The sequence below is a fragment of the Oryctolagus cuniculus genome, chromosome 12 (genome assembly GCF_051225735.1).
Source record: "Oryctolagus cuniculus isolate XC-2025 breed Fujian yellow rabbit chromosome 12, ASM5122573v1, whole genome shotgun sequence".
In the NCBI taxonomy this organism is placed as follows: domain Eukaryota; kingdom Metazoa; phylum Chordata; class Mammalia; order Lagomorpha; family Leporidae; genus Oryctolagus; species Oryctolagus cuniculus.
The window spans coordinates 97,588,077-97,614,172 of record NC_142878.1 but is presented as its reverse complement, the minus strand read 5'-3'; the positions used below and the strand labels follow the sequence as shown (position 1 = coordinate 97,614,172).

Here is a 26,096-nt window from a genome sequence, read left to right as displayed (position 1 = left end):
CAACAGTCAGGGTGAGGGCTGATCAAGTCACCGTTTCTCATAGTGTTCATTTCACTTTAACTGGTTTCTTTTTTGGTGCTCAGTTAGTTGTCACCTATCAAGGAAAACAAGTGGTATTTGTCCCTTTGGGATTGGCTTATTTCACTCAGCATAATGTTTTCCAAATTCCTAACAGGGATCACTTTTCAGTTAAAATGTAAACACCTAAGAATAATTGTGTGTTAATTACAGAGTTCAACCAATGGTACTAGAACAAAAAAAATACTAAAACCGATAAAGTATTACATTGTACATCAACCGTCAGGACAAGAGCTGATCAAGTCACTGTTTCTCATAGTGTCCATTTCATTTCAACAAGTTTCCCCTTTTGTGCTCAGTTAGTTGTCGCCAATCAGGGAGAACATGTGATATTTGTCCCTTTGGGACTGGCTTAATTCACTCAGCATGATGTTTTCCAAATTCCTCCATCTTGTTGCAAATGACCGGGTTTCATTGTTTTTTGACTGCTGTATAGTATTCTATAGAGTACATGTCCCATACTTTCTTTATCCAGTCTACTGTTGATGGGCATTTGGGTTGGTTCCAGGTCTTAGCTATTGTGAATTGAGCTGCAATAAACATTAATGTGCAGACAGCTTGTTTGTTTGCCAATTTCATTTCCTTTGGGTAAATTCCAAGGAGTGTTATGGCTGGGTTGAATGGTAGGGTTATATTCAGGTTTCTGAGGAATCTCCAAACTGACTTCCATAGTGGCTTAACCAATTTGCATTCCCACCAACAGTGGGTTAGTGTCCCTTTTTCCCCACATCCTCTCCAGCATCTATTGTTGGTAGATTTTGACTACAAGAAGTTCCGTGAAAAAGTTATTATAATCTACGTGTCAAATACAGTGTTGTTAATCTCCAGGAAGATCCTGGGAAGTGGTCACCTGCTAGTATACCTATCAGTGTTGACAGTTAACACACACACACATATACACACACACACACACACACTTTCCAAATTGTTATGTGTTATTTGTATATGTTGTAGAAAGAAAATTGGATGCACATTTGAATTATGAGAACAAGTGTCAAAACCAAAAATTAGTAGTTTTCTGTATATTTAAAAGAACAAAGGTCATTTGGTAGGTATTCAGGCAGATGCTTGTATTTTGTCCTCTGTAAAGATGTACTTTTTAATAATGCACTTAATATTGCCTGTGGTGAGGACTGTTTTTTTTTTTCTTTTTTAAACAAATGCAGAACCTGTGTAGATTAGTGATCTGCCTGCACATGACTGTATGCAGTACAATCCCATGTGAGACCCATTCACTGATGTGCCATAGCACTGTCCAATTGCTGTGAGGTTTCTAAATGCTTGTTCTTAATTACAATATCAATATGAGTGTGGAAATGGTATCAATTTATGGTCATACTTTGACCGGCAATGTTAATTTTATCCTCACAAAAAGTCCTGTATTTGTACACTTAGTTCTGTGTTTGTACATACAGACTTGCCATCAACTTATATAGCAAAAATATTACTCTGATTGTGGGCACAGCCTCAGCTGCCTGCTAATGCCTTGGTGGCTGTGAACACAGTATCCTTCAAGTATGGGTTCCAGTCCTTGGTTCCTGACTACATCATGGGGATTAGAAGCCTGCAGGGCCTGGCCTGAGTGAGTATAGCAGCTTTATTGACAACATTGACTCCTTCATTCATTCAACAAATAGTGCCTGAGAGGATGACATTTCAAGAGGGAAAGGAGTGATCTACACAGCTCTGCAGAGAAAGAACTTTCCAGAAAGAATAAATAGCAGAATGAATTGCTTGAGATCTGAGAGATGCGGTCAGGGGCACCACATCATTCAGAGCCTTTTGGGGTGCATTGTGTGGAGCAGGATGACAAACAGTTGGAAGACACTGAGTCAGGGTAGAAACAACATGATTGTACTTAAGCACTAAGGTCACGAGTAGCATGACGTGATTGTGTGTTGAGAACAGCACGCAGGGGACAGAGATGAAATCACAAAGATCAGTTAGGAGGCCACTTAAATGATCCAATGAAAGGGAATGAAGTTGATGGCTCAGATGGCAGCCATAGAGATGGTGGAAGTGTTGAATTAGGGATATATTTTATTTGCCTTTTATCTTCTAGTGTTTCTTTACAGAGAACTATATGGTATGTAATGATCTGTAGTCACCCTACTGTACAATAGAACCCCAGAACTCCTTATTCCAATCTAGCTGGAACCTAGTACTCATCCATCTACCTTTCCCCATCACTCCCACCTCACTTTGCTCCCCATCCTCTGGTAACCACTATTATATACACAATTTCTATGAGATTACCTGTTTTTTTTTTTTTTTAAGACTCCACAAAGACTTTTTTTAGAGTGAGATCAAGTCATAGTTCTCTCTGTTTGATTTATTTCACTTACACAATGACCTCCAGTTCATGTTGTTGCAAATGAAAAGATTTCGATTTTTATAGCTAAGTAATATTCCATTATTTATAGGTATCATATTTTCCTTATATATTTATCAGTATTCCAGTACTTAGATTTTGTCTTATGTCTTGGCTATTGTGAATAATGCTTCAATAAACATGGCAGTGCAGATGCCTTTTCAATGGACATATTTCATTTCCCCTGGATATATATACCGAGGGGTAGAACTGCTGGATCATATGGTAGTTCTACTTTTTGGTTTTTTGAGGAACTTCCATACTGTTTTCCAAGATGGCTGTAGTAATCTGCATTCCTACCAGCAGTGTGCAGAGCTTCTCTTTTCTCCACATTCTTGCCAAACCCTTTAATATTTTGCCATTTTTGGAAGGTTTGTTTGAAAGACAGAGTTGCAGAAAGAGGGCGAGGGGGAGAAGGTGGGGAGTAGAGAGAGAGAGAGAGAGAGATCAATCTTCCATCCACTGATTCACTCCCCAGAAGAACGCAATGGCTGGAGCTGGGCCAATCCAAAGCCAAGAGGCAGGAGCTTCTTCCTGGTCTCCCAAGAAGGTGCAGAGGCCCAAGCACTTGAGCCATCTGCTGCTGCCTTCCCAGGAACATTAGCAGGAAGCTGGATCAGAAGTAGAGCATCCAGGACTTGAACTGGTGCCCAGAAGGGATGCTGGAGATGCAGGTGCAGGCTTAACATATTATGCCACATTGCCATCATGCTGGGGAAAAATTTTAAAGGTAGTTTTTTAACATATAATATGACCTAACATGCATTTAATAATCATTGTTTTTGAAAGTTTATCAGCCTCCCCTTTTTGTATGAGTATTTGTTTTACACGTGCTTGTGCACATATCTATACCTTTGTCTATGAGTTTTCTCATTGCGGACAGCTATTTGGAGTTATTTTTATTTTTAGTTACATGTTCTTCCATCACTGTTCTGGGGAATGCTGGATGGAATGGTTACTTTCATTTCTCTTTTTCTCCATCATGATTGTTTCCTGCAGTCCCATTTATTCTTGTCAAGTTTTCCTTCATGCCATCAATCTGCCTCATTTGTGTATCCATCCTGTTTCTTTTTCTTTCTTTCAGGGCTGCGAAGAGCCATAGATGGTCTTTTATTTGGTTGGTTTTCATTCTTGATGCATGTACAAACCACTGGAGTATGCATTTTTGAATCTTATAGATGTCTTCCAGATAGAGCTTTATATTATTATGAAGATATTTGTCATTTGGGCAGCTCAGAAAGACTTTCTCCATGCGGCTCTCTGCTCACCTTTTATATTTTGCAGACAGCAGCTTGTCAGTTGACTTGGTATTCATGTCTCTTTAGTTGCCGCATTCTGTAATCACAGAAATTCTGCTGTTAATGGCACATCTCTGGTTTTAGGGTATGCTCTAGAAATTGCTGGTGGTTGCTGACCCTATTATTTTGGAATGTATACTGAGTCCGTAGCTTCAAGTGATTGTATTTCATGTAGTATTCCATACACAGTTCTGTAAATGTGTCAGCTTAGCAAACATTTATTCAGTGTTCATGAGGTGTTATAAGTAATACTGTGTGGTCAATACGCTGTCTCTATAAGAATAACGATTTATAATGGAAGACAGACATTAAACTACTGAATAAAACTCATTATAGCGCTACAGATAGTGTTAAGTGCTGTGAAAACAAAAAAGCAGTGTATGAAGATGGAGCTAGAGGTACTGAATGCAGTCAGAAAAGGCTCTTGGGGAGGTGACATTCTAGCACAGCTGTTCGATGTGAGGGACTACACCCAGTTTATGGAAGAGAGCAGCAAGCGCAGAGTGCATGAAGCAGAGCCTGGTGACTGAGGGTCACAGAAAGATCTGAGTGGCAGATGCTAGTTAGCTGGTGGGTGAGGTTGGAGAAGTAGCAGGGGTACTTCAAGAAGCTGATACGATACGGTGAAGGGTTTGGATTTTATTTTACGTCTAAGTCCATGGAGAATTTTCAGTAGAGTAGGCTGTGCGTTGGTTTGTGTTTGTCTTAAAAAAAAAGTCATCCTGGTTGCTCTCTGGGGAATAGATTGTAGGCTTGCAAGGCAGAGAATTTGAGACTCTTAAAGCAGTCTTTGTGAGCAGCATAAGTAGACTTGGGCTGTAAAAGTTGGCCTGAAGCTGGAGAGAAGTAGCAATGCTTGGATTAAGTCTTGAAGGTAGAGCAAATAAGCGTGTTATTAGATGGATACTGAGAAAAAGAAGCAAACCCAATTTTGGCCAGACAATGAAGTGAATTACATTGGATTACTGACAAGTGGAAGACTCAGAGAAAAGCAGGTTTGCAGGGAGAAAATATGGAGTTCCATTTTGGGATTGTTATGGACTCTTCATGGATTTCCCTACCTTCCCTTTCTTTGGAGGCAGTGACAGGTACAGGAGCTGAAGAGTGGGCAACCAGACTAGAGGTGAAGGAGGCAGTGGGACTGAGAGCTGCATAGGCAGCCAATGAAGTTGGTTATATATTCAGGAGATTGAGCAACCAAGTAAATATATTGAGGTTACAACAAACTATGTTTATTATTGACAGATAAGGAATTTATAAATATAGAATGAGGAAGATTAAAAAGAATTTGAAGATGTCAGACAGGAATTGGAAATTTAAAGTAAATTCATGGTTTTTAAAACATGAATATAAATGTAGATACTGAAAATCTATGCATATGACACCACTTTAAAAGTTTGTAGAAAATGGAATTAAGAGAGAAGTTTATTTTGATGCGAAAAGTTTGAAATCCATGCATATGGGAAGTCCTCAAAATGGTCATGGAAGATGTCTACAATCAAAAATAGCTAGATGAATTTGTAAATTCTGTCATCTCCTAAGAGGGAAATCAAAGTTCCTTGAAGGAACAGTTGATTGCAGGGTATGTGTAATGAGCCTGGGAAATATATTTCTCTAAGGAATTGAAGAACTCTTCAGGGGCCGGTGCTGTGGCTTAGTAGGTAAAGCTACCACCTGTGGGGCCAGTATCCCATATGGGTGCCGGTTTGGGTCCCAGCTGCTAGATTCAGTTCTCTGCTAATGTGCCTGGGAAAGCAGTGAAAGATGGCTCAAGTCCTTGGACCCCTTTATCCATGTGAGAGACCTGGAAGAAGCTCCTGGCTTTGGATTGGCAAAATTCTGGTCATTGTGGCCATTTCTGGAGTGAACCAGTGGATGGAAGATTCTCATTCTCTCTCTCTCATCTCTCTCTTGTCTCTCTCTCTGTCTCTCTTCTCTCTCTTTCTTTCTCTGGCTCTCTAACTCTACCTTTCAAATAAATAAATAAATCTTAAAAAAAAATTCTTTCAGAGTGATAGGGTGTGTCATGAAGATGCAGAAGTTAGCTTGAAGGAGCGCACACTGGCCAGATACTGGATAATTTCAGCACTAAAGTAAATGTTGATGTTGTATACGAATAAGTGAGAGATAAGAAAAATTTCTTCTTTACAGCGGGGCGTTTTGTTAATGATGAAGAAGTGGGTAGTTCAAAAAAAAAAGTCATTATTTGGCATCTACCATAATGATACTTGATTCAGATGGAAGTTACAAATGGATCCTGATGTTGGTGGGAAGAAGTTAGATGAGACATTGAATGCTGTGTAGTATTGGGTTATCTCCCCGTAAAATGGGTAGTTAAAAAAACAAGCCATTATTTGGCGTCTACCATAATGATAGTTGATTCATATGGAAGTTACAAATGGATCTTGATGTTGGTGGGAAGAAGTTTGATGAGACATTGAATGCTGTGTAGTATTGGGTTATCTCCCCACAAAATGCTTATGATTTACAGAGGAAAATCTGGTGACCAGATGATCTAGGTTAACCTCACCAGTCGTGACATACGTTGACATCATGTGATTCTTGATGAGAAAAGCTGAGAAAAGGTTAGTGTGATTTCTGAGGTTTTTCTGATAAAATGCCAACATGAGTTTGACTTTGAGGACACCTTTACAGTTTTTGCTTGAGGGACATCCTAAAGAGTGAAAGATTGGAACTCTTGAGAATTGTCAATATCACAAAGGTGGGGAAACACTGAGCAGCTATTTGAGAATAAAAGAGGTACAGCAAGGGAATGCCGCATTTGATGCTGGGCAGCAAGTGCAAGGGCTGCTGTTGACAGGCACAGCGTGTGCAGAGGACCTCTAGATTGGACTGACAGTGTGGTATCAGTTTCCTTATTCAGCTACTGATCTGAGGTTCCAGAGGTGAATATTCTCTTGTGGAACGTTTACTCTGGTGAACATAGGGCAGATCAGCCCTTATGTCAGAAACTTGCTCTCTAAGAGTAATGAGAATGGGTGCAGTTAGATAAAGAAGGTGATTGGAACAGATGTGGTAAAACGTTAATGATGGAGACATTGCAGTTCAGGGGATGCAGTTCCTTGTAGCATCCTTGAACCATGGCCAGCTATTTGTGTGGAGGTGAGGTGATGGCGGAGAGTTGGGTTTAGTACATATCAAGGTCTTTAAGGTTCCTGTGATAGAGAAACAGAGGAGGAGAGGATGAGTACTGGGCACCTGGTGGGGGGCCTGATAGTGCCAGACAGTAGAATCTATACTGAGTAGGGATTGAGAGAGGACACGCATGAGGAGGGAACTGTGGAGATGTTACGAGAGTGATTGGAGGGGCCAGTACCGTGGCTCACTTGGTTAACCCTCTGCCTGCATCACCAGCATCCTGTATGGACGCCGGGTTATAGTCCTGGTTGCTCCTGGATCATGTTAGAACCCTTGGTTTAAGACTCAAGTATGGCCGGCGCCGTGGCTCAATAGGCTAATCCTCCGCCTTGCAGCGCCGGCACATCGGGTTCTAGTCCCGGTCGGGGCGCCAGATTCTGTCCCGGTTGCTCCTCTTCAAGGCCAGCTCTCTGCTGTGGCCCGGGAGTGCAGTGGAGGATGGCCCAAGTGCTTGGGCCCTGCACCCCATGGGAGACCAGGAGAAGCACCTGGCTCCTGCCAGCGGATCAGCGCAATGCGCCGGCCGTGGCAGCCATTGGAGGGTGAACCAACGGCAAAAGGAAGAGCTTTCTCTCTGTCTCTCTCTCTCTCTCTCTCACTGTCCACTCTGCCTGTAAAAAATTTAAAAAAAAAAAGACTCAAGTGTGCTGTCTTGAAGCACACTGCTTCTCTATTCTGTAGTGTGAACTCCAGGTCATTATTATGTAATTGTTAGCAGTCTTAATAGGTAAAAAAAGGCTGTGTTCTCTTTGATGGGTGCTCTTGTTACTCACGCCTCCTACCTAGGCTAGAAAGCAGAGTACCTTTAGATGTTTCTACATGCATGTGGAGCGACTCAGCTTTTTCTCTTTATAGCTTTGGTATAACTAGAATCTTCCCTCTCTGCCACCTTTGTTCCATGGCCCTGCTGCAGATTATTGTCATCCTTTGCCTCTTATTCTTGTTCTGCTCATCCTCCTCAAAAGCACCAGTCGTTTGACCAATACATGCACTCAGTAAATGGAGAGAATACAGGGAGGCACTTTGAACACGTAGGGGCATTTCTCTTATCAAATGCCTGACACGGGAATGTTACTGCTGATCTTGCTCTGATTAGATTTCTTTCTTCTTTCTTTCTTTTTTAATGATTTATTTTCTTAAAAGTCAGAGTTACACAGAGAGAGAAGGAGAGGACGAGAGAGAGGCAGAGGGAGAGGTCTTCCGTCTGCTGGTTCATTCCCCAGATGGCTGCAATGGCTGGAGCTGCTGCAATCTGAAGCCAGGAGCCAGGAGTTTCTTCCAGGTCTCTCACATGGGTGCAGGGGCCCAAGGACTTGAGCCATCTTCTACTGCTTTCCCAGGCCACAGCAGAGAGCTGGATTGGAAGTGGAGCAGCTGAGGCTCATGCCTGCACTGCAGGCAGTGGCTTTACCTGCTACACCACAGCGCTTACCTGCTAGATTTCCTCTTTCTAACATAGGCAGTACAGTACTGTCCTTTTGAGAGGAACAAAGGTTGTAAACCTCACATGTGAAATGAGAAGTTGTGTAAGAAGACCTTCAGGGGCAGGTATTTGATGTTGGATGGCATTAAGAAGCTGCTTGGAACACCTGCATCCCATATGGTATTCCCTGTTTCAAGTCCTGGTGTTGCTACTTTACTCAAAAAAAAAAAAAAGAGATAAGGTTTTTCATTTGAAAGGCAGAGAGACAGAGAGGGAGAGAGATAGATCGATCTTCCATCCACTGGTTCACTCCCCAAATGGCCTCAGTGGTGGCTGGGACCGGGCCAGGCCAAAGTCAAGAGCCAGGAGCTTCATCTGGGTATCCCACAAGAGTGGTAGGGCCCAAGCACTTGGGCCATCTGTATTGCCTTCCCAGGCAATTAGGAGGGAGCTGGTCCAGAAATGGAGCATCTGGGACTGGAAGTGGTACCCATATGGGATGCTGGCGTTGCAGGCGGCAGCTTTACCCACAACACCACAGTGCCAACACCTAGTGCTGCTTATGATGCAGCTCCTAGCTGATGTATCTAACATTGAGAAATGAGAGAAAAAGTACCAACATGATAACGTGCACGTAGAAAATGTCAACAGTGACCTCAGATGCTGCCTTTCTGTATTCTGTCTTGCTTTGTGGAAGATAGGATTTGTCCCATTTCAAACACATTCCATAGGTTAAATGCAGGGCTAGACTGTGAAGGGTGGTGACTTGCAAGCAGACCTGTGTTCTGTGGAGAACTGTGTAGATCACAGGTGTTCCGTGTCCTTGTGCAAGTGGATACGTAAGAGTCTGAATAAATAAATTGCAAAGATTTCCTGATGCGTGAGTCAGAGAATACGCCAGACAGAATGTTTGTAAGGAAGAAGAGAAGGAATGTGTACCAGAATCTTTTCTAAGTTAAACTCTTTTTCAAATTCTGTGTTAATAGGGTATGTAGTGCATATAATATCAAATTCTACACAAACTCTAGTAGTTGGTCTTGATGCAGTATTTTATTTACAGCTATGTCTTCCTTTTTTAAATTTTTTACTTTTTTCGATCTTTCTTATTTTTCATTGAGAGTTACACATGGAGAGGATGAGAGGCAGAGTGAGAGGAGAGAGAGGGAGGTCTCCCATCTGCTGGTCCACTACCCTGTTGGCTGCAAAGGGCGGAGCTGAGCGGATCTGAAGCCAGGAACCAGGAGCCAGGAGCCTCCCCGGGGTCTCCTGCATGGGTGCAGGGGCCCAAGGAGTTGGGCCATCTTCTGCTGCATTCCCAGACCGCAGCAGAGAGCTGCTTCGGAAGTACAGCAGCCGGGACTCGAACCGGAGCCCATATGGGATGCCGGCACTGTGGGCGGTGGCTTTACCCGCTACCGCACAGCGCTGGTCCCTCCCGGAAGCTGTTCCCCGTGGGATCCAGCTGTCTGCTAACGTACCTGGGAAAGCAGAGGGAGATGGCCCAAGGACGTAGGCCCCTGAACCCAGAAGGGAGCACCGGATAAAGTCCCTGGCATCTGCTTTGGCCTGGCCCAGCCCCGGCCTTTGTAGTCACCTGGGGGGTTGATCCCCCAGATGGACGCTCTGGCGAGAAAGAGCGCTCGTGATGCCGCTTGCATTGCTTCTCTCCCCATGCGGCTTCAACAGCATGCGCTGTGCCAAACAGAAGCCAGGGGGCAGGAGCTCCATTGAGGACTCCCAGGAGGCAGGGAAGTGGGGTGCAGAGTACCTGGGCCACCAGCGGCTGCCCCGCCTGGGTAAAGCCTGGAGGGGCGGGACTGGAAGTGACCCTGGGGGCGCTGGACGCGGGATGTCGCAGTGCGCAGATGCGTCCCGTTGCGCCATGGCGACGGCCAGTGAGGAGTGCGCCTGCGCCTGGCGCTGTGACCTGGAAGTGCACTCGCAGGCGCATCTGCAGCTGTGCTGGTGCTCAGGTAGGAGTCAGCGTCGTGTCCGCTCCTGCCCAGCGCTGGCACAAGCCTTGAGGAGCCATCCTCGACGCTGGTGGCCCACCCTGAGAAGACACAGTGAGTGCCCCCCCAGGTTCAGGCCGGGTTCAGATGAGGCTGCAGTCTGAGGCGGCCGCATCAGTTATCTTGGGCTTCGGGAAATTTCTAGGTGCAGTCTTTTGCTTCGGCCCCTTCTGGAAGACTACACCTCAAGACTGCGTTCATGTTCCAGAGACACAGAAACGGCCTTCCTGCGGAGAGTTTGGCGTGGTGGCCTTCCTGTCACTGGGTAGGCGGGGCCCAGGGTGCAGAGCGGGGGTGGGGTGTGTGTGTGAAGGGTAGCTGGGATAGAAGGTGGAGGAGAGGGTGTAGTGGGGAGGTGGGAGGAGGGAGCGAGGGGGAAGGATGAAAAAGTGGCGTGCAGGTGTGGAGGCGAGGAAGGTAGGGGCAGAAACCCTCTTGGGGCAGAGGGAAGGGAGGGGGAGAGTGACAGGCATCCCGGTGAGTGTGTGGTTGAGCGTGGGGTGGGGAGAGGAAGAACTTTTCCCACGGCCCCGGTTTTCTGCCCCTGGCGGGAAATAGCCTTGGCCGCATCCGTGAGAAGAGGCCTTGATCACGGCCTTTCTTCTCTGGGTTGTTCGGCAGTGTAAGGTGTGTGTGCGCAGGAAAACGGGCATGGGGCGCTCGAATTAATTTGCACCTAATCCGGTGACTTTCCACAGACTGCACACAGGGAGGAGAAAGCAGAAGCTTAGAGAAACCCCAAGAATCCCTCTTTGCTCTGTTCCAGCCTGCCCCAAGATTCTGACACCTCATAGTAAGTACGCGACTTTTTTCTATTTAAAGACTGGTTTGAAGGGCAGAGTTATAGATGAGGCGGTGAGGGAGAGATCTTCAGTGTGTGGGCTCACCCCGCCCAGGTGCCAGGTGGCTACAATGGCCGGTGCTTGACCAGGCCGGAGCCCAAGCCAGGTACTGTATCCAGTACTCCGGTGTGGGTTCGGGGGCCCAAGTCCTTGGGCCACTTCCTTTGCTTTCCTAGGCGTTTGAGGAGACAGCGGGATCACAAGTGGGAAAAGCCTGGGTGGGGCGGCGGTCGGAGCCATGGCTTGGCGGGTGAAGCAGCCTGCAGTACCAGCATTCCATATGTGTGTTGGTTCAAGTCCCAGCAGCTCCACTTCCGTTCCAGCTCTCTGCTGTGGCCAGGCAAAGCAGTTGAAGACCTGTGTGGGAGTCCTGGAGGAAGCTCCTGGCTCCTGGCTTCATATCCACTCAGCTCTTTCTGTGGATGGTTGGTTGTGGTGGCCTTCCTGTCACTGGGTGGGTGGGGCCCGAGGTGCAGAGAGCAGGGAGGGTGTGTGTGTTTGAGGGGTAGTTGGGATAGAAAGTGGAGGAGGGAGGGGCTCAAGGGGGACGCGGGAGGAGAGAGGAAGGGGGGAGAATGAAAAGGTGATGTGTAGGTGTGGAGGTGAGGAAGGGAGGGGCAGAAACCCGCGTGGAGGAGAGGAAAGGGAGGTGGAGAGTGACAGGAGTCCTGGTGGGTGTGGGTGGTGGCGGGGTTTGGGAGAGGAAGAACTTTTCCCATGGCCTCGGTTGCGTCTTGGGTGTTTTCTGTCCCTGGCCAGCAGTAGCCTTGGTCGCGTCCTTGAGAAGAGGACCTTGACTCACGGCCTCTCTTCTCCAGGTTGTTCGGAAGTGTAAGGTGTGTGTGCAGGAAAACGGGCATGGGGCGCTCGAATTAATTTGCACAGAATCTGGTGAATTTTCACAGACTGCACACAGACAGCTTGATCACAAGTGGGAACAGCCTGGGTTGTTGGGGGTTTGGGGGTGTGGGGCGGGCAGAGCCATGGCATAGTCAGTGAAGCCACCGCCAGCTGTACCAGCATCCCGTATGGGTGTCTTCCTTTTCTGTGATACTTTTCTCTCCTTCCCCTGACAGAGGTAAGTATCCAGAGCTTTTGGATGTATTTCATTACAGAAATATTTCTGTTACACACTCTTTATATATGTAAAGTACTTACCCATTTAATCACCATTTATTTGCTGTATACCTATTTCATGCAAGACTGTGAGCTTGTCCAGGGCAGGACTTTATCTCTCTGCTTTCATTCCTGTAGTCCCTGGTCACAGTTGGTATTTGATATATGCAGAACTAACAGTGCCCTCACTGCTGCGTCTTGGGACAGGACGTGATGGTTAATGAAGGCTCTGGTCACAAGAATAAAGGTCGGAGGGACAAGAAAGGATGTTTAACACAATCAGCATTAATGAAGCACTTTCAGTTGTCAGGCTTCTTAAGGTACCATTGTCTCTTTTCTAAATAACAACACAAGGAGGGGAAGCAAGAGGTTTTTTTGTTTGTTTGTTTTTGTTTTTTTTGAATTATACCACATTGTCCTGTCTAATTCTCTTCAAAGGTCTATGAGGGAGGCACTTCTGATAGCCTTTTAAATATTAGTTAAAGGAAGTGGGAACCTGCCCTAGGCCATATATCAAGATCAATGAAGTTCCAGTTTAAATCCTGCTTTGCTTGCCCCAGAGCTGTGTCCCTCCTGGGGTTGGAACCTCAGCTTCCATCGGTTCCAGAGTTGGGGTATCAGAGAGGTGGTAGCCGGAGAAAACCAGTGGTCCTAGTCTTTGGGCTTGTCTGTGTGTGGAGCATAAATAACTACAGGGACTTGAGCTGTGTCACTAAGGACCCTTCTTGCTAATGCTGTGGCCTCATGCTGTGATTTGTTAACATAGGTCTTGTGTCCTGGTTCACACCAGTGGGGAGTCTTGAGCTGTTGGCAGGGGGCGGGGGAGTCTGAGGAGGGTACCTTGCCACCCTGGGACTGGAACTGACTTTTAAGAGGGACCTTGAGGTATGAAAGGAGATTTGCTGGTAGGGTTAGGACCAGAGGGTTTGAGGAGTCCTCAAGGTCCCTGGTGATTAGTCTTTTTAAAATTTATTTATTATTTATTTCAAAGGAAGAAAGAAATATTTCATGCGTTAGTTTACTTCCCTAATGCCCTCAACAGCTGGAAAGGTATGTGAAGCCAGGGTCTGGGAACTCAATCCAAGTCTCCCATGTGAGTGGCAGGGATGTAAGTACTTGAGCCATCACCTGCTGCCTCCCAGGTTGGAATAGTAGGAAGCTGGATTCAGGACTTCAGCCAGGACTTGATCCTGGGCACTCTAACATGAGCTGTGGGGATTGCAGTAGAGGCTTAGTCGCCATACCAAAAGCCCATCCCTGATTAGTCTTCAGTTCCCTCCTTCAAAGTGTGGCTGGCTACTTGGGAGGGGTTTACCTCACCACTGCTAACTGGGCCTGCTGCACAATTTTGTGAGGACCTTGTTCCAAAGGCAGGGGTAAAGGGCCACTAAAGATACTAAAACATAAAGCTCTTTCCTTTCTTCCACCTACCTCCTTGGCTCAGACTCATGCTCTTTTGACTGGCTTACAAAACACAAGTTCAAAGACAGAGTTTTGAGGATTTTTAAGACACCACCAGCAGAGGTTTAAACCCAGTGCAGGCCCTTCAGAGAGCGAGCCGTGTGACTGTTTCTGTGTGACCATGTAGGCTGCACGCCCATGAGGTTGGCCCTGGCTGCTGAATATAACCCATTGGCTTTAACCAGTCCAGGTCTAATCCTGTGACACTCCAGGGCACCTGGGCAGACTTATGTCGTATTAAATCAGCTCCCTGAGGATTGTGTGGACTAGTTAGTCATACTGTCTCGTGATCACGCTCCTCGATTTTCTTAGAGACCTCTTGTCTTGTCTAGCTAGGACTGGTATCTTTTTCTAGAGTAAGGCTCCTCACCCCTGACCTAGAGCACTGAGAGGAACTGGAATGCTGCTGTGTGGCAGAGACCTCCTGCAAGTTCTCTGAGCAGTACTGGGTCCCCACAGCTCCGCTTAGTGTTTCTATGGTACCACACTTTGAGAACTGTGCTCGCAAATGACTCATGGGACAGTCTGTCCCTGCTCTATTCCTGCTCTGAGCCTGGCAATCAAGGTCCAGACAAGGCCCCTGATAGAAATGTTGCATCCAAGCAGCCCCCTTATAACTAAGGTCACCTCAAGATCCCCACAAATGGATCTTGGACCAGAGGTCAGGTCTTTATGTGCAACTTGAACACTTCCTGCCTTGGGAAGTTCACTGCCCCCACCCCAGGACATGTTCTGAGCTGCTTGGTCCTAGGTGTAGAGGCTCTGGCCTCTGGAAATGTACTGAGTTGACTTCTGAGTTTCCAGATGCCGGAAAACATGTAACAGAGTTCCTCGGATCTGTGTGACCACTTGGATATCCAACTGTGATTGCAGACACCCATGGTGAAGACTTTTGAGTGCCGCCTCATGGTGGAGCTGAGTGCTTCCTGCTGGGACTGTGGGATCTTCCTGGGATGCCAGGGTGGCACAGCAAGCCATGGTGCTCTGGAGGCTGTCACTAAATCTGTGTGTAGCTTAGAAGGTAAAACTGTGTCTTTCCAGTAGTATGGAGCAGAGCCTCAGGACGAGGAGATGGTCCTATCAGAACTTGATGCTGGGGCCGGCGCTGTGGCACAGCAGGATAAAGTGTTGGCCTGCAGTACTGGCATCCCATATGGGTGCTGGTTCATGTCCCGGCTGCTCCACTTCTGAGCCAGCTCTCTGCTAAGCCCTGGGAAAGCAGTAGAAGATGACCTGAGTCTTTGGGGTCCTGCACCCGTGTGGGAGACCTAGAAGAAAATTCTGGCTCCTGGCTTTGGATCAGCTCAGCACTGGCCATTGGCAGTCATTTGGGGAGTGAACAAGCTGTTGGAAGACCTCTCTGTCTCTGTCTCTGTCTCTCTAACTCTTTCAAATAAGTAAAATAAATCTTTTTTAAAAAAGAACTTAATGCTAATGTGTGCATTTGTTCTAACTTGGAAAGGAAATCTCATTCCTCTGCTTCAAGTCACCTTGCAATTCAGGAAGGGCAGCATTTTTTTGCGTTAGGCTTCTTGCGTCTTCTCTGCTGGCTTCTCCCTTGTAAATTATCATGTAGCATCATCCTTTGCTCTGGTAGGATTCATTTTTAAAACCGTGCTTTTTCTCTTCTTCATCAGAATAGTTCAGAAAGTTAATGGGAAATGGAATCAAAAGATACCTTTATTTTAGTGTAAAATTTTTTTAAGCCATGCATATTTTTTGTAATACGTATGTTTTATATAATGTTTGAAGATCCCTCATGTATCATAACAAGTCTTTACAAATTTTGGTCATTGTCTTGGTCCTTTAGTTATTAGGAATAAATTATTTTGTTAGGTTGAAATTAGCCTATTTGAATTAGTGCCGGATCTCATTTGCTGTGACATAAAGAATTGCTTTATGGATAATGAAAGCACCTTAATGATGTGGTCTAAAGGAGAAAACAATATTACTCAAGCTATTAACACCAGGGGACTTCTCCCTGACCTCTTAACAGTGCCCTGCAAACTGTACATTATTGTACTCTTGAGGATCCAGGGGCTGAAGTCTGGCCTGAAGGTATTTTAGAGAATGCTCCATGTGGGAAAGTCATAAGAAAAACAGAGGAATATAAGTAGCAGTTAATGAGAAGGTAGAAGAGACTTCTAGAATTGAACTGACCACAAGGTTTGCTGGGATTTTTTGAGCAGCACAGCAAGCACTAGGTTGTCTGTGTTGGGCACCAGATACAATCACTACAGCCTTGTGAAATTAGAAACTATGCCGTTCTGGCCGGCGCCGCGGCTCACTAGGCTAATCCTCCGCCTAGCGGCGCCGGCATACTGGGTTCTAGTCCCGGTTGGGGCGCCGGATTCTGTCCCGGTTGCCCCTCTTCCAGGCCAGCTCTCTGCTGTGGCCAGGGAGTGCAGTGGAGGATGGCCCAGGTGCTTGGGCCCTGCACCTCATGGGAGACCAGGAAAAGCACCTGGCTCCTGGCTCCTGCCATCGGATCAGCGCGGTGCGCCGGCCACAGCGCGCCGGCCGCGGCGGCCATTGGAGGGTGAACCAACGGCAAAAGGAAGACCTTTCTCTCTGTCTCTCTGTCTCTCTCTCACTATCCACTCTGCCTGTCAAAAAAAAAAAAAAAAAAAAAAAAAGAAACTATGCCGTTCTGCAGAATTGTGTTTGAGAGACTCAGCCTACAAGGAATGCAGGTGAGACAGAGCATCTCTGACCTTAACAGAGGCAGTTTGATTGGTCATTCTTTACTTTCCCTTTATATTGCTATAGCAACTTTAAAATGCCTTTTGTTTAAAAACCTGAGGAAATGTATGTGAAAAGTCGTTTTGGCAATCTTTGGTCATCAGTAAATTCACCATCTTAGGTGTGTTATAACTTACTGAACCCGTGGTACTAGGAACTTGATAGAAGTTTGCAGCATTAGACTACAATTTTCGGCTTGCTCAAAACTGAGGGTGTTGGAGCTTACCCAGCATAATTAGAAATGTACCCTCTATTTGAAGCCTTGGCAAGAACAATAATTTAGTATCGTGGCTGTGTGGCACTGGTAGAATGTGTTGTTCAGTCCTGAGTTTGGGCACCTTGTTTGTTTATGACAGAAAACAGCTTTCAGAAACTTCCTGTTGGATAAAATACTCTTTTCACAATCTGGTGGTTTCACTGCTTTTTTTCTGAAGGTTTAATTTTCCCTTCGAGTGCAGGCATGTTCATTTTATCAAAGCTGGCATTTTCTCTTCTTTAAAAATTAAAGTCCTTGAGTATTCTGAAGAAAATTTCGCAACCATTAGGGTATATAAGTGCGTGTCCTGTGAGCATAATTACAAGGATGAAATGCTTTGATTTTGAGTAGTAGTGGACCAACACTTGGTGTGCTAAGCAACATAGTTTTTATTCTATTTTGTTGTTCAAAGGCTGCTTACTACTGCTCCTGATCTTAGATTATCTTAGTCCTTTTTGTCAAATGGATTTAGAGCGCACAGCACCTTTTTATCCACCTTCTCTCTGAAAAGCAGTGGGAGATAGAGCAACTTTTTTAAAGATTTATTTATTTATTTGCGAGGTAGAGTTACAGAGAGAGAGGTTTTCCGTCCAATGGTTCACTCCCCAAATGGTTGCAATGGCCAGAGGTGAACCAATTCAAAAGCTGGAGCCAGGAGCTTCTTTGAGGTCCCCTACATGGTTTCAGGGGCCCAAGAAGTGAGGCTATCTTCTGCTGCTTTTCCAGGCTATAAGCAGAAAGCTAGATTGGAAGAGTAGCATCGGGGGCACGAACCGCACCCATGAGGGATGCTGGCGCTGCCGGAGGGATGCTTTACCTACTTTACCACGGCGTTGGCCCACAGAGCAAATTTTTAAGCCAAGAGCCAGGAGCCCAAGAGCTGGGCCATCCTCCGCTGCTTTCCCAGGCACATTAGCAGGGAGCTGGATTGGAATCCGAGTACCAGAACTCGAACTGCTGCCTATATGGGATGCTGGCACCGCAGGAGTCACCACTACACCACAGTGTTGTGGTGCAGTGGGTTAAGCCATCACCTGTAATGCCAGCATCCCACCCTTGTTTTCTTTCTGTAATCTAGTAGTTGAAAAACAGCCACCACTCCCAATGCATAAGTCCTATAAAAGCAATTTCACTTTATTTGAACACTCTAAGGAGAAAAAGCAGATGAGTATGTATTGTACCTAAAGAGAAAAACTCTGTCAAATTTTAAATCGAATGGTGGAATAAATTCCATGACAAAAGTGAAGCAAACAATTGACCTGTGGCCCCACTGCGCTGGCGCCTGGCTTCACTGCCTACTGGGGACAGACAGCAGGAGCCCAGGAGAAGCCTGGAGCCACACCCCTGCGTGGGCTTGGTCTTTGTTTTTTGATTGGTTGGAGCCTGCAGGTAATCCGACCAGAAATGATGTATGCTATTGAATACCGAGTTTATAAAAGGGGTGCTCAGTGCTGCTGTTTCCCTTTTCTCTTCTTGGTGTCCAGCGCCGTGGAGCTCTTCATTGGAGCATGTGCTAAGCCCTGGCCCTAAGAACAAGGAGGTGAGCAGCCGAGAGCAACACCTACAGGAAGGGCCGGGCTGCCAGTGTCAGAGGAGTGGCAGTAGATTCAACAGGACCCTCAGGTTTGTCCATCCTCACCTGGTGAGTCTTCTTGAAATGTTTGTGCGTATCATATGCCGGTCCTGGACACAGGCAGGGGACACTTGGGCCTTCAGGAGCCAGGGGGAAGGAAGAATAAATTGTATGTTATAAATTGAATACTGTATTTTATATGATAACCTTTTATTATATATTATAAATTTCATATCATATGTTCTAAATAGATTTTAAATTGTATATTGTAAACCGTATATGTGCTCGGAGGTATCACAGACAGTTCCAGGAGGTGTGAGCCTACCTGGCTGAATTCTGATGCCAGGATGGGTGAACCAGCAGGTGCCCGCAGGTGAGTCATCTTCTTATAGGTGGGCAATTAAGATGCCCAGCAACTGTGTTAATTTCCAGGTCTCTTGTTTTATTTTCTGGATTTATAGTTCTACTTAGTGGATAGGAGCTGAGAAAGTGGATCTGGTCATCCAGGAAGGAAGTTCCTGCTCACAGGCTTTGCTTCCTGTTTTTCCTAATTTGCTAAGATAGTTTCTCTCAGTTTGCGTTGAAGGTTCTCCAACACAGCAGTAATAACTTTGACTGCTAAACTCAAAAAGATGGTTGTACATTGTTGTCATCGCCCCACTGAATTCTAATTCTGCCTCTGTGATATCCAGTGTTTCCCTAATTTTATGAAAAAGTTCCTGAGGAATACATTGTTGTATTGCGTTAATGAGTGTGGTTATCTGGGAAGACATATCATGTAAAATTTACATATCCCAGTCATACTATTGCATTAACTAGGAATATGGGGACTCCGTTTATCATCAGAGGATGGCACCGAAATTTTGAGAGGGTAGCATTACTTCCTAAGTATATTTGTTTCAGGTATAAAACTATAAGGTTCTGAATAACTCAATACAGGTTCTTTTTACTTCTAAATTCGATTTTGAAATTCTGAAATCATTCGGATTATGATATTTGTAGACCATTTTTAGGTCTGAGAAGGCAGGGGCATTGTTTCTGGGCAGTATCCACTCTGGTTGCCGTGTAATTGGTTCTAAACCATCGGTTGGTGAATTGAAATCCCTGTTTGTCCTGTGTTTTAAACAACACAAAATTTCAAAATCCGTAGGTATTGTGTTTTGTGGTTTGGTTCTTACAGTATGTGGTGAATTAAGTCTCCCTTCCTTCTGGTTAGCAGTTACTCGTGTTGACATCCCAGGATCATTCCTTGATCCTCATCTTATGAGATGCTGACCAGTGACTACTCCGAAACAGCTCCTTGGTGCACGTCCTCGTGGATGTTCCAGTTTCCTCATTATCCACTCTTGGTGTTCCTGTTAGTGCTGATTGTTCAAATCCAGAAGTTGAAATGACCCCATGTTCAGTCTATGTGTTTGTTCTCACTGGTCTTCTCATCCTAGGCAGCCTTATCTCTGTACCGTGTTTCAGGAAGGTCTTGGCTCTTTCTCTCATCGTTAGCTTGACCTATTTATATTGCCTATGGTTTTCTCGTGTTGGCTATTTTCAAACTTGATTCCTTGATTCCATAATTTGCCCTCACACACAACAAACCAAGAAAAATCTGTTCTTTTGTTTTCTCATGCTCCCAGTCCACAGATGTTCTCTGATAACAATCACCAGGCATCTCAAAGGCTGTCTGGTCCCTACACCCTTCTCAAAGCCACATGAATATGTGATTCTTTTGCTTTTCACTTTTGCGTCTCAGTTCTGTCACCTTTTCCACAAACCTCTGTTCCTGTGACTACCATGAAACTTTAGCATCTCCCACAAAAAGCCTAGGCTAGCAACTACTAGTGCACTACTAATAAGTTAAAATATAGAAACTTTGTGAGGAAATTCCAAAATTAGAGTGGTTTATGCCAAACATCTTAAGATGCTTTTCCTCTGCTTAACTAAAGTCATATCTATGGGGAAAAACTAGGTGAAAAGTTTTCTACAAACAATGCCTTTGTTACCTCTATACAATTGTGTTTGTGAGTTATGTAGGCCTCTATAATTACGTATGGGGAAACTAAAACTGTGACTTGCAGTTCAGTATTGCAAATATTATAAAGCTTTCTACTGAAGTGCTGTAGTGAGAGAACAGGCATGGAGTCCAGGAAATCCTTCAATGAATTGGTATATGTGTAGTTTTCAGAGTGCTGCTTTCAAAGACATTTAAACCTTGTAAACATTTTCATACATATGATGTTAAATTTAAAAGTACTGCCTCAGCAAACACTGAGCTCTATGTGATTGATAACTCCTCCTACACTAATGGATCACCTTGCTTGATTTCCCCACCTGATTACTATGGAAGATGACATGTGAGTGTCAAATGGGGAAAGAAAGGTTTTTCTTAAAGATTTATTTATTTGAAAGGCAGAGCTACAGAGAGGCAGGGGCAGAGAGAGAAAAAGAGAGAGGTCTTCGATCTGCTGGTTCACTCCCCATAGGGCCGCAATGGCTGGAGCTGAGCTGATATGTAGCCAGGAGCCCGGAGCTGCTTCTGGGTCTCTCTGTGGGTGCAGGAGCCCAAGCACTTTGGCCATCTTCCACTTTCCTAGGCTATATCACAGAGCTGGATCAGAAGTGGAGCAGTGGGGACTCAAACCAGTGCTCTTATGAGATGCCGGCACTACAGGCAGAAGCTTTTCCTGCTATGCCGCAGTGCCGTCCCCAAGAGATATTCTTGTAGTAGACTAATGTTCATGGTGTATAGCCCTCTGCTCTGTGCAGGTAGAATTTGAGTAATTCTTGGCAGACCCTAAATTTTTGAGGTACATAGAGATAATATGATAAATGTAATGGGACCCACAGTTTTCTGGTAAAATACTTCATGATATCTACTGGGGTCCTGCCATTTATGAAAATGGGTTCTAAAGCAACCTGATCAGTGAAGACGTTGCCACCTATTGATCCAGTGAAGCAAGTGCAGCGTGAGCACCTCTGACCCTGGCAGAGGCTGCAGCCCCTGGTGACTAAGATGCCGTAGGCCTGTACTGCTACTCATTCCACGGGGAAGGCCCTGCCATACTGCTGTGAGCATCCTGGTTTAATATTTTGGTATTGCCATGTTTTGCTTTGTTCTTCAACTTAAATACATGATATCTCCATTTGGTTCGTTTATGTCCTCTTGCAGTTTTCACAGCTAAATTTCTTTTTTTAATAATTTTTATTTATACAGAGGTGAACAGATATCATGTATTTCATAGACACAGATTGAGGAGTATAGTGATACTTCACCTTTCCCTCCTCTCCCCAGCATGCTGCCCTCCTCCCTCCTTCCTTTCCTGTGATTACAAAATAAGCTGAAAGAATGTCATTGTGAAAACTATAGGAAAGTGTAAATTCTAAAACTTGACAGAACTAACTCCATAAGGTGTAGCTCCTGGTAGGAACTGAAAAATGCAGATTGGGCTGTTTAAAAATTGTCATGCATTTCAATATGGAAACCCTAGGAATTTAGATTGAGTTTAGGTGAGAAACTACCATGGTGCCTCCCCAAAGGTGTGTTCTCAAAACATAATGTGCCCACACCCAACTATTGCTTTGAACCAAGGGCCATTGTGGTCACCAGTGATGGGAAATGGAAGGCATTTTAGGGCAGTGAGCCTGAGGACTGTGACCAAGACCTGTCCCGGTGAGTCAGTGAGAGATCAAACTATGCATGAGCCCCCTGGCTCCAAGCCCCAGCACTTGCCCCATCTTCCTATCAGCCTTCATTTACAAAGTACAGATTCAAGTGAAATCCAGCAAGAATTTGGACAGCAGAGAGCGTACTCTTTTTCGTTGGGTCCAGTTGCCGTGTCACTGGTGACATGCTGATGAAGCAGGCCCTGCCTTTTCAGTTCCATGGTTTAATTGGGCGAATTCTCAACCTGCTTGTAATATGTAACTGTGTTACATGCATATAGGAATGTACACCCATCGGTGGGAGAATACCATATGGTAATTTATAATTCTAATTTCACTTCTCACTTTCCTGGTTTCCTTCAGATATACTAACTTTTATTTTCTATTTCTGAGTTTTCAGTCTGAGGGAGGTGAGGTGACAGTGTAATGTGTTACTTGGATATTGTCTTAAATATTCTCTTGATAGAAATCCTGAATCTTTATTTTCAAGATATAAACCGCCTGAAATTTAGTTTAGTCAAGTTCATGAATGTTTTTCTTAAGATTTATTTATTTGAAAGTCAGAGTTACACAGAGAGAGAAGGAGAGGCGGAGGGAGAGAGAGAGGTCTTTCATCTGCTGGATCACTCCCCAGTTGGCCGCAATGGCCAGAACTCTGCTGATCCGCAGCCAGGAGCCAAGAGGTTCTTCCAAGTCTCCCACGTGGGTGCGAGGGCCCAAGGACTTGGGCCATCCTTTACTGCTTTCCCAGTCCATAGCAGAAAGCTGGATTGGAAGTGGAGCAGCCGGGACTTGAACCGATGCCCATATGGGATGCCGGCACTGCATTTGGTGGCCTCACCTACTACGCCACAGTGCCAGCCAGCCCCAATCATGAATGTTTTAAAACTCATTTCTTTCCCATGAAGCCTACCAAAACCCCACAATATTAACCTAAGTTCCTTAATTTTTATTTGCATTTTAAGTATAGGAACCTATTTTGCATGTTTTATTTTTCCAGCCTTATTACAATACAACCGAGAAACAAAAATTGTATATATTCAAGGCATGCAATGTGTGTTTCGATATGAGTCTGATCTTTACATTGCATTTTCACACAAACTTTTCGACTCTCCTGGTACTTGCCATACACTATGAAAGGGGTAGTACAATGAAGCTACTTAACAAAGTTATCACTCCTATAGCGTTTTTAAAATTTTTAAATTTTATTTATATATGTATTTTCCCAGAAGATTTATTTGAAAGGCAGGGTCCAGCGCCATGGCTCACTTGGTTAATCCTCTGCCTGCAGTGCCGGCATCCCATATGGGTGCCGGGTTCGAGTCCCGGTTGCTCCTCTTCCAGTCCAGCTCTCTGCTGTGGCCCGGGATGGTGGAGGATGGCCCAAGTGCCTGGGCACCTGAACCCACGTGGGAGACCAGGAGGAAGGACCTGACTCCTGGCTTTGGATCAGTGCAGCGCCAGCTCTAGGGGCCATTTGGGGAGTGAACCAACAGAAGAAAGACCTTTCTCTCTGTCTCTCTCTCACTGTATAACTCTACCTGTCAAAAAAAAAAAAAAAAAAAGAAAGGCAGGCAGCAGGGAAAGAGAGTAAGATAGAGTGAGAGAGAGGATGAGGGATATCTCATCTCATGCATTATTTCACTCCTCAAATGTCCTCAGTGGCAGGGCTGGATCCCAGGTCTCCCACTTTGGCACAGTGGCCCAAGCCGTTGGGACATCTTCTAGTGCTTCGCCAGGCACATTAGCAGGGAGGTGAATGGGAAGTGGAGCAGCTGGGACTCGGTCTGGTGCCCATAGGGGATGCTGGCCGTCTAGGTGGAGGCTCAAGCTTTTACACCCCAGCTCCAGCACCATAACCATATATTTGTATCTTGTGACTAACATCTCTTCATTTTTCCTGCTCTCTGACTGTGTTAGTTTGACTTTTGTGTATTCCACATGTAAGTGTGCTCATGTAGTATTTCTTATTTCTGTGTCTTGTTTCACTCATTGTAATGTCCTGTAGTTCCATACTTTTGGATCCATCTCGTGACAAGCAGTAGTATTTCCTTTGTTTTTAAGGTTTGGCGAGGATTCCACTGTGTGTGTATCCCAGTTTTCCTTATGGGTCCATCAACAAAGATTTGGGTTATTTCCATATCGTGGAATTGTGAATGATGCTGAAGTGAATGTGGGGGTGCAGACAGTTCTCTGAGATGGTGGTTTTCTTTTGGATTCATGGCTAATAAAGGTTGTTCCTTTTTTAATTTCATTTGAGGAACTTCCATATTGCTTTTCATAATGGCTGGCACAATTTACATTCCCTCCACTAGTGTGTGTTCTGTTTACTCTACATTGTGCCCGATACTTGTTATCTTTTAACTTTTTAATAGTAGCCATTTAACAGATATAATAACCATTGTCATCTTGATTTGCATTTTGCTGATGATAGCAATGTTCAGAACTTTTTCACATACCCTCAGGGTACATTGTATGTCTTTGTTGGAAAACATTGATTCAGTCCTTTGTCCTTTTTAAATTGTATTCTTTGCTGCTTAGTGGTATGCCTTCCTTGTATTATTCCCTTGATCACACATCCAGTTTGCTAATATTTCCTCCTATCCATTGGTGTGCCTTTTCATTTCACTGATCTTTGCTTTACTAGTTTGTTGGGGTTTCATTTCCTTACATTTGCTTTTGCTCTCTGTGCTTTAGTTGTTAGCACATAAGCAACCACTCTTGAGGCTGATGTCAAGGACTTTTCTACTTTATAAGTTGTAAGTGTTCAGATCTTCTGTATGGACTTTCAGTTCATTTTGAGCTGATTTTAATATGTGGTGTAACAGTGATACAGTTTCAGTTTTGGACATGTGGTTATCCAGGTTGCTTCTGCCTCAGATGTGGGCCTTTACGTCCAGTGACTGCATGTTTGGTAACCCTGGTGGGCCAGGGTCCCCAGTGTCTTCAGTTGGATCCATTAAACCAGATGCTGTGGCTGGAGTTGGGCAGGAGCTTGGCATGTGTAGTGATTTGGGAGTAGGAGACCATGCAGTGATGGGGTCAAGACAGGGGACTGTGGCCTCTTCCTCTGGAAGCCAGGGCTATATGAGGGTGTGTCAGACAGTTTTTTGAAGGGTAGACATTTGGCATGGTGGGAAAGACAATGCTCAGGATACCAGTGGCAGCCAGTGATGGCTTAAGTAGTTGGATTCTTGCTACCACATTGGAGACCATCTTCCAGCTTCAGCCTGGGTCAGATCAGCCCTGAGTATTTTGGACATTTGGGTAATGAACTACTAGATGGGTGGTATCTTCTCTCTCTCTCTCTCTCTCTCTCTCTCTCCTCCCCCCTCCCCCTTATTGTTTCTCCGTGTTTTGCTTTTGAAACCAATTGCAATATTAAAACTAGGTGGAAAAAATGGTTTACGGATGATTATCCCAGTAGCCTTAGATTACTGAGTCATTTCCTAGGATCATGCACGGGGATGTGTGTAGCTCACAGTAATCTGTTATCTTTTATTAGAAAATGAAATAAAGGAGCCCAAGGCTCTGTCCATAAAATAATGCCAAAGATTAATGTAGATTTGATCAGTACAAATTTTATATGAGTATTGAAATGTCACACTAGCCCATAAATATGTACAACTCTTGTGGATGAAATTTAAGGAAAAATACCAACATGTTACTTGGTGTATAAAGTTAAGGGGTTTTAAATGATTAATGTCACAACTAATATTATGGTATTTGAAAATGGTTAATTAATACAAGCAAAAACATAACCTGTAAATAACTGAACTGTTCTTTTCTTGTCATGCTCAGTCGAAGGGCTACCTGGCTGTGTTTTAAGTTGGTGATGGATATTTATTTTAGATTATTTCCTTTAATAAACTAAAATGGTAGTATGTTTTCATGTGTGTATGTGAAATTGAACAGCATCAGAGCAATACAATGAATATGAGATAAGCTTTTTCATATTTGGGATTTTATTGGTTTTTGAGAATCACTACAGAGACATTTTAATTTGTACACTATTCTTAACAAACCAGAAATTAAAAAAGTGAGGGCTTGTCATTCTTTTAAAATCTTTTATTTTTGAAATAGTGTATTTTTAAATTTACCTCATAAG

General features: G+C 44.6%; 1 protein-coding gene across 17 annotated transcripts in view; it reads left to right on the top strand.

The window, feature by feature from the left end:
• The window catches only part of LOC127482730 (monoacylglycerol lipase ABHD2), a 290,474-nt gene that overhangs the window by 196,025 nt on the left and 68,353 nt on the right, over positions 1-26,096 (top strand). For 6 of the 17 annotated variants that reach the window (XR_016218314.1, XR_016218315.1, XR_016218313.1 and 3 more), the window contains one exon: positions 18,243-18,400. Coding sequence is in view for 3 of the 17 variants with exons in the window: in XM_089310665.1 (XP_089166791.1) it covers positions 9,975-10,395; positions 10,487-10,606; positions 11,040-11,125 (627 nt within the window). In the remaining 14 variants the exon portion in view is untranslated. Of the gene's footprint in view, positions 1-9,487; positions 10,396-10,486; positions 10,607-11,039; positions 11,135-18,242; positions 18,401-26,096 lie in introns of those variants that run through there. The other 11 variants (XR_016218325.1, XR_016218324.1, XR_016218326.1 and 8 more) reach the window with 5 other exon arrangements.